We start from the raw sequence: 12,952 nt of genomic DNA, 5'->3' as shown, positions 1-12,952 counted from the left end.
AGGGTATGGCTGCCACAAGTGTGCCTGCTCATTGCTTTTCTCAGCTTCGCTTGTGCACTTATTGTGCCACGTGGACCCCCTGCACGTTTTTTTTAATATTTCTACCTTTCTTTCTACTTTTTTTCCCCTCCCAGTGCCGATAATAAAGACAGAACCCAGTGATGAATATGATTCTCTGGGGACTGCAGGGCTATCCATGCATTCAAAGCCCTACTTCAGCCAGCCCAGGCTCACTCCCATCATGCCTGTAGCTGATCCTGATGCCTGCCTGGTCGGTGGCTACCCTCCCTGCCCGCCTCGCCATGCCGCCATACCGTCATCATCCCCCAGTTCCAGCCCCACTCTGCATGACTTGTCCCCCGTGGCATACAGCAAGTGCCTCCCCCACAGTCCTACCCATGCAGCACCACCAGGCCCCTTGGTCCCCTCCATCCAGGAGACCCCTGGCCGTTCAACCCTTACACACCCAGCTTCTCCAGACCACAGCTCATCCCTAGGAATGCTCCATTCCCAAGGCAGCCCCATTCACCTCAACAGTCCAGGACCCCATGGTTTCAACCCTATCTATGCCAACAGCAGCCCCTCGTCCTCTCCGGTCTCCCACCCTTCCACACCCGGTGGGGCTGTGGAGAGTCCGTTCATTCAGGCCTACAGTCCCAGTCAGGCCCAGGCTGGAGGGAGCTCACCCACCCTGCTCCGTGAGGATTCCAGTCCCCCTTCGATGGCCATCACCGTCAAACAGGAGCCCCAGGAACTGGACCAGATGTACCTAGATGATGGTGAGTTACACGAAATAAGGCGTGCACACATTGTCGGCCAGTAATTATAATTAGACGAGTGAAAGGCATGTTGTTTTTCTAGATGATAGTTTATTTTTATGACTCTCTGTCCAAGCCAAATATGGCTGTTAACATAGCACATTACATTTACTTAACACCTTTTACTTATCTGCAAGCCAGCACACATAGCCACACCCTGCTGCACCTCTCAGTATTTCCTGATGAAATTCTGGCTGCAGTTTTACGTCAGATTTGTTTAATTTTAGACCCAGCAGATTTATTTGCTTTTGGTGTAACGTGCGGTCCGGCCTATGTTGTCCAAGTGGCTGCTTTACTTTAAAACGGTAAATTGCCTTGATGGGATTTTGAAACAATCTGTCAAAACATCAGAGCGCTGAGGTCAGCCGGGGTGCAGCAGAACAAAAACAGTGGCACACGCGTAGCGAACAAACTGTTGACACAACGACTAATGAAGGAAGCAAAACAATGGGTAGGGGTTTCCTGAACCAAGACGCCCCCCCCCCGCCCCCATCTTTTTGGGATTGATGCCGGGAGCTGGGAGGCAGAGGCTTTGTTTTCCCGTCTTTTCCCAATGGAGTCGACACCATGCGGCTGTCGTCATCAGGGGAGGCTGTGGGGTCACCAGTCTCCCCCTGGCAATGAGATCAGTCACACCCATGGGACCATATGATCGAGTTTATTGCCTCCTGCGTCCATCTCACATTATGTCTCTCAGGTCACCAACCTGTTATCTGTGTTAGCAGAGGCTCCACTTGTTGTTTTGATATATATTCATAGACCACATCAATGGCATTGTGCCAGTTTGAAATGTTTAAATCTCCCTGCATCCTAATGGAGGTGAGGGGGGAAGACAGTTCCTCGTTGAACTCAGGAATATCAGCCTTCCTGTGCACCTTTTGTTCAGTGAACTGTTATGTGTGTCTATATGTGCTTGTGTTCATGCATGAGTGTGTGCACACTTCACTCAACAGCTCGGGGAGTGGAGGTAGGCACGAGGGGACCAGGGGAGTTTTGCTGTGGAACTGTAATTGAGTTGAAATGCAGCTGTCAGCATATCTGTCAGTTCTGATGAGTCCCATTAGTCCTCACCTCATAAACAGACAATACAGAGACACTGGGGATGTCTGTCTATTATCAACCCCATAAACTGAAAGCCAACTTTTTCTTTTCCTTTCTTTATTTAATTTCTCTGCTTTTCGTGTCTTTTCTTGAGTTCTTAGCAACACCTCTGGAAACCTAACCTTGAAATTCTTTCTCACTGTTTTCGATAGTTATGGCAGACAGGAGCTATCAGTTCAGCATTAATTGAGTAAACTGAAACTCAAGCTTTATTTTGCATTTTTTAATGCGGTTGTCAAGGGGTCCTTTTACACTGACAGTGTGAAGATATACCAAATGGCTCTGGCAGTGCTAAGGTGAAATCGTGTAACCTTGTTTATCTTCCCCACTACTCCATCCACTGTCACTTTAGCAGGCTAAACCTTTCTCCAACCCGGTGGCCAAATGTATTCAGTCAGTGATTACAGTTGCATTAGAGACACACAGGAATGTGTATTGATTGACCAAGGACAGTGAGGCAGCCCCTTGAAAAACCTCAATGTGCTGCCATTTTGCATCACCTAACGTCTGTGCAAGCATCTGTGGTGAGCTCCTGGAGTCCTGGTAAGTATGTGGTGGTAACTGCATACTCCATAGGCATCTGCTGCTCCCTGCCCCGGCCCTATCCCAAACCCCTCAAATGAGCCCTAAGCTAAAATAAATAAGATTGGAAGGCAGCTCACAGGGCGTCCCGCTGCCCGTCCACATGCATTACCACCGTATGTTAGCAAGCTGAGCGCTCCATTAGAGAAGGAAGACAAGCGGATGACCTCACCACAGCAGCAGTGATTTAACGCCAGCCATGTAGAGTAGCGTTGCTCCCCAGCAATTGGGGGCCGATGATTTGGAGTCTGTGGGAGCACATTTGATCTTCCCCAAGAGTGGAGCGCCTCCCACGCTCAAAAGCTTGAGGCCTCCGGCTCTCATCAGCCAAAGGAAATGTGTCTCTCTGGCCAGGCCCAGATTTTACGCAGCCCCTGAGAAATCACTCAACTTATCAACGGTGAGCTACTGTACCGCAAGGAGCCCGGTTAGTATGGAGGGAGTCTGGGATGTGAACCCCCCTGACTGCCATACATAGACTCTTTTGTAATCTGCTAAACTCCTCATTCTGTGAGGATGGAAGCTTACTAACTACAATGGGAGACATGAGGCGATAATTCTGGTATCTACACTGAAGCTTTATGGGAAGAATCCAATTGGCGATCAGACCTATGTTGGAGCCGCCATTCTCTCTCAGTAGCATGTTGGCTCTCACCTGCTTTGGGCTCACTTCTCATACCTGGATGTGAGCCCTTCTCATACCTGGAAGTGAGGCAACACATCGCATTGGTTTAGGGAGTGGAAGCAAGAAGAGAATGAAATACCCAACTCTGCTGGACGACTGCCTTGTTGCATTGTTGACTCACTGTCGTAAACAATGCATGATGGGGCTCATAAAACCAAAGTTACTCCAGACATTTCGTACTCACTCATAGCCCACTATCTGTATTTTTACAAGGCACTTGACTGTGAGCAAAATGCCAGTCAAATGACATCAGCGTATATAACAATAGAATTTATGAAAAACAAGGTCTGAAGCATTTACGTTTGCTTTGTTAGCCTCGATAATTGAGCCAAAAAAAGTAATGCTAAAATGACGGCATGTTTTGTCACGCATATGAAGGAGCAGTTCTGGTAATATTATACCACCTCTTGTCTCAAACAGCCACTGACACACTTGTGCATCTATACACACACACACACACACACACACACACACACACACACACACACACACACACACACACACACACACACACACACACACACACACACACAAACACATGTATAGTTTTAATCTTATACTTGGCTTTTATCAACACAGACAATTTTGGAAAATGTTACGCATTACAAACTTTTTACTTGGATCCTACTATTCCCTGTGTTTATAGGCGTTTTGTTATATATGTGTGTATGTGTGTTTGTGGAGTGCAGAGAGTGGTGTGTTGGCCGGGTTAGGCGTTTGGTCCTGTGAGGCTGCTGCTGTGTGTCCTGTCTCATTAGCTGCTGCTGTGATGGGTGATATCATGAAATGCAGCTGAATGCAGCACACAGCAACAGGAACTAGTGCTAATCAGAAGCCCAGATTTCTACCAGCTGCCTCTCTGGGAAACAGAGGACCCTTATTCCCCAAAATAAGAAAAACACAGAGTGCAACACAGCCTCTGCCGATTTCTGACAGTTGACATATGTGCTCTGATTGCCTCGTGTTACAGGGTAGTTTTCCTTGTGATTGTTTCCTCCTCTATTCAAGGTTTGTGCATTTGAAACTCAACTAGGCTTGTTTTCTCAAACTGAAAATCAAAATGTTGTCGGTGCCCCTTCCCTCCGGAAACAGAAAAAAAAGAAAAAAGAAAGGCATTCTAACCTTCCTGAGGATCTCCGTCCACCACTGATGCTTCTGTACGCAACTCGAGGCTTTCCTCATGGAAACTTTTACACATCCTGGCAACTTGCCCAGACCCCAGGACTCCGCAAAACCCCTAATGATGATTGAGAGCACATCCACACCGTGCTGAAAACATGCTGAGTCGCTAACACTGGAGTGTGCCGCAAGGCTGGCTCTTGGATCGGAGGGGGGGACCTGAAAAGAGAGAGGATTTGAGGTGGTGGGAGGGGGGAGGGGCGTTCATTAAAGTTGAAGGTTGAAGTGTCTAATGGGACTTGCTAAAGCAGAGCTGCTCCTGTATGTTTAGACAGTATGTATTTGCATGTGTGTTTATCTCATTTAGTGAGTAGAGATGCGGAAGCACTGCAAGAGCGAGTGACAGCCTGTGCTTTCACAACACTCCACCTCTGACCCTCTGGCGTTTGGGGAGCAGGTCAAGCACCAGCTAAGAGTACAGAGAGAGAAAAGCTGTCTTGTGGTTAAGTGCAATCCCAAGAATGTGCTCTCCTTCTAGCCATAGTGATATTGACAGATACATGAAGAAGGGTGATGGCTTTTTTATTATTTATGACTACAAAGAGGATGTGGATTTTTTTTTTTTTTTTTTAACTATTGTTGTTCTTGCTGCCTTCTGATATTAGGAGTCTGGTTTTCCTGGCAGCCCTTGACATGGTGAGGTATAAGTAAAAGTTTGGGCTTGCTGGAGAAGTTTTATAGTCATAGGAAAAATTAATAGGTGGCTGCACTCTAGGATTGGCCTTTGAGAGTCATTGACCGCCTAAGCTATGGATCGACAAATACACTTTTGGGATCAGGAATATATTTAATTCAATTTCTTCTCATTAGGATTTAAAAAAAAACACTAGTTTTACTGTGCAAATCTAGTGGCTGTCTCTGACCACACACATCATCAAATATTGCAGGCCTTGCCCAGCACTTGAAGGAGTGTGCTAGTAGCAAATACGAGGACCTTTTAAGATCTGTTACCAGTAGGTTATTAATTGAAATGTATTGATAGATTAGTTAATTCAATGTATTCAAAGGATAACTCATTAGCTGATCTAATAAAGTAATAAATGTTGATTATATTAGCAAAATTTGTTGGTCTTTCACGTTTTTACCCTGTAGCGGCACACACTTCGAAACTTGACGTCACTCTCTTAAAGAAGATAACACAGTGTTAGTTTGTGATATAAAGAATGGAAGTACAGTAATACACCACACCGTCGCCACAGTAAAAGAGGTATACCTTTGCAGTTGAGTGGAAGTCCTCTGGATTACCTTAGCGCCCTCTGTTTCCTCTTACATCTCTTTTATCTCTGTCCCATTGGCTGAACATAAGAGCATTCAGATTCTGGTTGTGATCAGCTTTTTTTTGGTAACACATATTATGAAGCCCACTCAATTAGAGACACTATTGTCCAAGATTGCGTGCAGTTTAGCAAATAATTGGATCTAAGTGGTTACATGTGACAGTGGCAATGGGGTCACAGTATTAGTTCTTTGATTCTTTAGCTCTTTGCTAAACCATTGGGAATATTATTAGTTCTGATAAGTGTAGCAAGATGAATCTGCAACAATTCAATCCATTCATTACCACATTGTGCTGGTTTTCATGCGTGTGTGTGCACCCCAAACCCCTGGCAGCGGAGCCAGAAGATCTGGTCTGGTTTCAGTCGCTCCGTCATAATATCCACAGTCACTGAGAAGGAATGTGTCTGCTGAAAAACTGCAGCTAAATTATCTAAACAAATTGGGTTTCTTTTGTGTCTGGGATCTGATACTCACACACATTTAGATGGGAGACTTTGATTCGTATTTTGTGTTTATTTTACCCAAATGTTAGAAATGTGTGACGCAGATCTGCTACTGTATGGATATGTGTCTTACTTTCCTCCATTATTCATAGCCGTGTAGAAAAGTGAACGCACTCTGTGGACGTTTTATGGAAATCAATTACACGGCATTAAAAGTAGCATGAACCTCAGTGAAGAACACAAATATAGAAGAGTAAAGCCACAAGGTAAATGCTTCCTTCTCCAGATCCATTTGCGTCTATTCATTAAAGCTATATTCTTTCAGTTCATCATGCGTCATATAGTTTCTCCTGACACAGCCGTTTAGAGGTTGGGTTTATGTGGCTCACATTCTGAGGTTTAACAAACACACGTTGAAAAGCCACCGAGCCACACGGATCACGGTGGGTCAGGACTCAGACAGTGCCTGTGGCTTGGCTGGGGTCTCTCTGTGTATATCTGTGATCATGGAGCTACCACCTCACGCCAGACACTCTCATTACGGAATCATAATATGACAAATGTCAGTGTGGTTGACTGCTCTGACAGGATGATCACGGACTGAGTCTCCCTCCCAAGGCTGTAAGGTCATTATCTGTGCCTTAGTGAAGCTTGCATCTAAGTTACCATTTCAGCCTTAAAGCTGTTTTGTGCTTTCTTTCTGGCTTCCAGTTTCTGAATTTAAAGGTTAATTTCCTTCATTTTTGGCACACAAGGCGAAAGGTCTTTGTGTGCTTATTTTAAAGGGTTATAATGAATGACGGTTACCGTGTTGGTTTGTTTGTGATTAAAAGGACATTCTGTAATCACCGCAAACATTACATCACTACTGCATTTACCACAAAACACAGTTCCTCTGTGGAGATAACTGATCCTACTGTGAACACCACAAATGCTGCAGAGTCACATAAACCATAAATTTGCCTTGAATCTAGGATATTTCCAGCTGGCATTTAAAGAAATGAGCACATGGAAAACTCATAGTGTTCCAGCACATTCTGAACTCCAAACAACTACAATTGAGCCCCCAAAAGAAAAGTATTCTTTTTTAACTCTCCACAGAGAGGTCAAAGGTCAGGATCAACTTCAAGGCAGCCCAAGAGCTTGCGGGATGACTTTCCCAAGGACAATTTAGCACTCACAGACAGTTGAATGCGGTTCAGTGATGGGATCCTCCGTTCAACACACAGTAATAACTGCGCTGAGATGCTTGCCCCTAGTGGCGCAGCAGTGTTTTTGGTCGGCATGTAGGGGATGTAAATACCTGTGGCATCAGTAAACAGGAGCAGGTCTCCACTCCAGACCACTTAATAACAGCTCCCCATCTGAAATTTGTTAGCTCAGTGAAATAGTATCCTGTAGCGACGGATGTCAACAGAGAAGTCTGATCCAGCAGGGAGAGATGGGGAAAGCCGTTGGGTTTTGCAACCCTTGGCAGAGTTAACCGTCTCCTCCATGTGCAGATACCTCAGAAAGAAGAGAGTGGGAGAGATAGTCAAGACAGAACTAGAGAGAGAGAGACGGGAGGAGGGGGCACGAAGACGGAAAGTACAAGAGAGACTAAAATAAAGATGCAGATATAAACTTTGAAATGGTGAGAGTCCCAGTAAATTCTTTCACAAAACTGTAAACCAAATGCACATGTCCCATTTCAGTGTTACAGTCCATTGAAAAATCCTTCTAAACAGAGACATGTAAACATGAAGTGCAACTATCAAAATAACAAATCTGTCACAAAAGATTAGAATCATTCCATTCTCAATCAATCTCTTTCCCAAAATGTACATTTCATACACTTGAAGAGAGGTCGTATTTCTTCTTTTTCAGTGTCATACTCTAGTTTATGAGGGACATCCATAAGCCATGCTATGCATTTAAGGGTTTTGAGGTTTTGGGTCAGGAGATTCTCCTCATGTCCTCCAATCCAGGAATATTCAGCGAGCATGAGAAGAAGCAGGTCAGCCATACTAATACAGGAGGCACAGACAGACAGACTAAGAGAAAGAAGGGAAAATCTGAGGTGGAAGAAAGTAGCATGCAATCTTGATGATTTTCCCTGGCAGCTTCTCCCAATGCCCCTGTTCTTCACACATACACACACACTAACACACACTCTCTCTCTCTCACACACACACATGCACACACACACACACACACACACACAGTTTCACAGCTAAAGCAATCAAAACACAAAAAGTCAAAGAAAGATAAACACTGCCAAAGTTAAAGATCAAATTCTCTCCCTCCCACCAGTGGTTCCTTGTAGTGCAGAGAGTTACCAAGCAGTGGGAGAATGGGTTTATTTCAGGGAAGGGAATGATCATAACCACTGAACTGTAAGTGTCCTACTGTTGACATATGACCCAGGGTAGTAATAAACCTCAACGGGTCCCCTGACTCACCCGATTGTACTCAGCTGAGCTCAGTTCCTCTCAAAACAACATGCTAACAAATAGGGAAATCCTTTCATGCTCGCTAAGCCTTTTTTTTATAGTGTGAGGCACTGAGAGATTAAATGTTGAAAGGCTGCAGTGGTGCTACACAAACCTCAAAAGTGAGTTCTGTAGCTCAAGAAATGCCAACGTACTTTTAACTTACTGCTGTGTTGAATTTTTGAAGTGAAATATCCCAGCTCTCAAATGTCACACTTGATATAACTAAGACAAGTATTGTGTGTGTATAGTGTTTGATCATATTAGGGACATAATAATTATATGTGCTATATTTCTGAATGGATTAGTTCTTCATTTATATGTACTTTTTTAACTTTTGGGTTATTTTTATCGCTGGTGAGGGTCATGAGATGTAGCTGATAGCCCCAGGAGAGCAGCGGTGACCTTAAGGTTAGAGAAGTGAGCTTGTGAGTGGGAGGTCGTTGGTTCAATCCACAGACTGACAAGATAAATCTGGGTGGGCAAAGTGAAAAAGCAGCACTTGCTCCTCCCTCATTACCACCTTTAAGAAGGCCATTAACCCCTACTGCACCGGTGGAGCTGCTTAGTGGTTAGTAGATCAGACTGTGGTTGTACTGGGCAGCTGTAACTGAGCAAATGTGATCAGGGTAATCAGAATGATCTTCCCCTAAATAAATAAAGGTTAAAAAAAAGAAAACAAATTTAAATGATGCTCTACTGTTATTCTTAAAATACAAATGCTTCATATGAGGACTTAAGATTGCTGACAAGTACAATAATGAACACTTAAACATGGACTTATACCATTTATTAAATTATAATATACTGTTTATTAAAGCCAAATGGAAAGGTTTAAAGTCACAACTTTCTAATAGGACATCATTTGTAAAGTGTTCAAAAAAAAGTAACTAATGATGTTATTAAATATTTATAAATAATTTATTGTTGCCTTATAGATATACAGTTATACATCATTAATAAGAGGAACTTGCAGTTAATCATTCATAAATCATTTATTAACCATTAATGAAATACGTACAACGTTTTAAAGGGCTCCCTATAGAAGGTAACCCATTGTTTTCATGCCATGGAATTGACAACTTACTCTCTTTTAGAGCCATTGGACTTTCTAGTACCACAGAACAAGACAAGTCTTTCTGCTTATGTAGTAAATCAGCTATGTCAAATCCCCTGAGAACTTGAGTTGGAAAGCTCAGCTCCTAAACACTGTGTGAATGAAAATGTCACGTACATTTTAATTAAATCAGTCAGATTTACTGCATCATAGAATAAAATAGCAGGGCTCCTGTTTCTGTTAAGGTATTCAAGCGGCGGTTTCCCTCGCAAGCCCCAGCAACTATTAAATCAGTGCGAAGCGAAACAGCACGGACAGAAACAGGTGAAAGTAGGATTTTGTGATTTACATGTGACAGCAAATGTCTCTGTCTTACCTACTATATCTGGAGGAGTAGCCCTGTCTTCGCATTTGATTTCAAGACAATCTGGGTTTCTTGACAACTATACGGCCCCCAGATGGATGTAAGTTTGTCTGTACTCTATGAAAATCAAAGCGGGATCAATGGGTGTTGGAGAGGAGATAAATGGAACATTTGCCAAGATAGCCTCCCTCCTGCTCCCAGACTACATGAATAAGTCCGCAAAGTGCCCTACGGCAACCTCCCTCCTCCTCTGTGTCTTTGAATCCCGCAGGCGCTGAGGATTTAAAGTTGCAGGGCAGCCCTCGGAGTCAGCAGACAGAATGTTAATCAGATCACACCCAGCTTCAGTACAGAGTCAGATCGCAGGAACTCAGCAGGGATGTTGACAAGAGAGAGGCCATGTTCTTGCGCGTAGCACTTTTTAAGATTTAGTTACCTTCAGTATGCTATTCAGGGCCTTTTCTGTGACTTTAGAGGCCTGCAAAAATACTCTGCCCAGCTCACTATAATGCTGGATCAGTGGAAATGTCATTTTCATCAGAGCATGCTATCCAAAACTGTAAAACAACCCATTACAGAAAAGTGTCGCCAGTATGAGTGTTGGAGCAACGGGGCTCCTCCAGTGTCCAGTGTTCTGCTACCTAGTTGAACACAAAGAAAAGAAGAGTCTAAAAGCCTTGTGTGAGTCGTCAAGAGGTTATGCTAATCCTTATATCCAACTGGACACATTAGGTTTCATAAAATGCCTGGAATTGGCAAACTAGGAACACACGCACACACTGTCAGAGTTGTGCGTTCATAAAATGGCAAAACAGACAGGTTAACCAAGGGCCATGATGTGCTGATACACACACAAGCAGACATACACACTTAAAAACAGGAAGGAGCCTCTCTGAGCCATTTATCTATGAAGGATAGTAACAATAAACTTGCATTGAGGTAAGGCTTTTTGGACACGGAGAATACAGTTTCTCTACGTATAAATAAAGGAAAACAATTCTGACATCTCACATTACGACTGACAGGCATCAGGTGATTTAAAGAAGCACAAGCAGGAGCGCAAACGCAGTTATAAATCGTAGTATATGCAGGTGCACAGCCAAATTCTCACTCAAACGACTGCGACCAACTGAAGTATGATTGTTTCAATATGCTCATATTTTTCACTGTGTGCCATTTTTTGAAAAACCAGTGAAATCTTTAGCCGCCTGCATCAGCCTCCGCAGGAGCATACGTTTCTAATTCCGAATCAATCACAACGAGTTTATCAGATGGCTGAGTTATTTTACCATAAACCCATTGGTAATGAGCCATACAAAGAGTTTTAATCTGTCTCCTTTCATATCTCAATCACAAAGAAATGTGTGTTTCGCTCAGTTTTGGTATATTTTCAGGCTGCGGTGTTTGCTTTACTCAGTTATGCTTCACTAGCTGTGTAAAACCGAGCTTTTGATTTCTCACAGCCTTGAGTCATCCATACACACAAACGTCAGAAGCTCCTCAGCCGTTTACTTTTATGTTTGCTTTTGATAAACACTTTGATTGTTGAGTTTCGCTGTGGTATTCTTGCCATTCAGATAAATAAATACTTTGCAATACAAAGCAATCAAACTGAAGTGTGTAATCAGAGTAACTGAAGGCTCCATTTTGGTGCTAAACATTAGAACATCTGCTCTGCACTTCCTGACATCACTTGTCAATAAAGCAGTGTGGGCTGTACTGGGACTTTTTTTCCTACAGATCAACTACACACCATGTATTAATATACAAGTGCACTTTTGGCAGTTAGGATGCAAGACATGAATTCACTTTACTATTTTCAACTAACAGGAAATAATTAAAGTGCATCAACAGATGTTAGTTATACAGCATTATTGGAACACAAACTCTAAGCCTAATGTACGATTTGAAAATTTAAAATATATCCCAAAACATCACAAAAGATTTGTTAAAGGACTTTGTTTTAAGAGCATCTTCAACATTTTTCACTTTTGTCCATCTGTGAAAAACTCCATTTCCATCATTTGTTGCCTTTCACTTTTTTGTCTGTAGTCTGGGAATTTTAAGTGTAATTTATTCTTTAAAAGATTTAAAAGATTTTGTTTTTGTTTGCAATTCAGTCTGACGATTTCAGAGAAGTCAGTGATGAGGGCACAAGAGAGCAAGTCCAACCATGTAAACACCTCCCCCTCATCCTCCCTGGAGAGCGACCTCAAGCGAGCACACCCGCGGCCTCCTGGGCCTGGGAGGAAATGAGAGGAGGAGGAGGAGGAGAGGGAAGTGGCAGGCTCACAAAGAGAGACAGAGTGAGGTGAGATAGGGAGAGGCACAGCACACCATGCAAGATCAAAGACAAAGGTTATGCACCGCTGCAGCCAAAATAAGCACACCAGCGGTGGAGATTTCAGTAAAAGTTGTTGTCTTTAGATGTCTAATTTGGGATACTGCTGTTTTATTGTTCTCGAGCCTGGATCACAGCATTTGTAGTTACTCTGGCTATTTTCAAGTGATTTTAATCTGGATCAGGTAGACACCTAAATTCTCCTGGGTCAGGTCATTTACTTTGGCAATATGTCAGAATCATCTGACTACAGAGAGCCATAAAGCATGTCCCTTTGAAAAAGTGAGGCACATCAGAGACTCACAGGTGGAGATTAGAGCTCAGCTCCACTTTGTCTCCCCACATGAGGCATGGAGAATATGTCGTTGTTATTTCTCAGGGCTGATCCAGCTCTCTTATCCAACTGAGCGAGGAGCCTTTGTCTAAAAACAGCAGCAGACGTATTGATTGGAAATCTCCTCAGTGACATCAGAGTACTTAATGTTTACGCTCCTCACTTTATTTCTTCTTTTTCTACTCAGCTTTCCAAAAAGAAGGATCATATCCATCCAGACTTGGCATCCTCCGCTCAGGCTCCTTATGTCCTGAATCACATTTTAAAGTCTCATCGCCAGTTTATAAACACACAGCACT

At 43.3% G+C, this 12,952-nt stretch overlaps 1 protein-coding gene across 1 annotated transcript in view; it reads left to right on the top strand.

Annotated features, from left to right (window-relative positions):
• LOC133983577 (nuclear factor of activated T-cells, cytoplasmic 1-like) overlaps positions 1-12,952 on the top strand; it is a 56,943-nt gene that overhangs the window by 39,145 nt on the left and 4,846 nt on the right. The window contains exon 9 of the mRNA XM_062422707.1: positions 135-783. Within this exon, the coding sequence (XP_062278691.1) occupies positions 135-783 (649 nt within the window). The remainder of the gene's footprint in view (positions 1-134; positions 784-12,952) is intronic.

Source organism: Scomber scombrus, chromosome 7 (assembly GCF_963691925.1).
Source record: "Scomber scombrus chromosome 7, fScoSco1.1, whole genome shotgun sequence".
Lineage (NCBI taxonomy): Eukaryota > Metazoa > Chordata > Actinopteri > Scombriformes > Scombridae > Scomber > Scomber scombrus.
The sequence above is the reverse complement of the archived record's forward strand: the minus strand, read 5'-3'. Positions and strand labels throughout refer to the sequence as shown.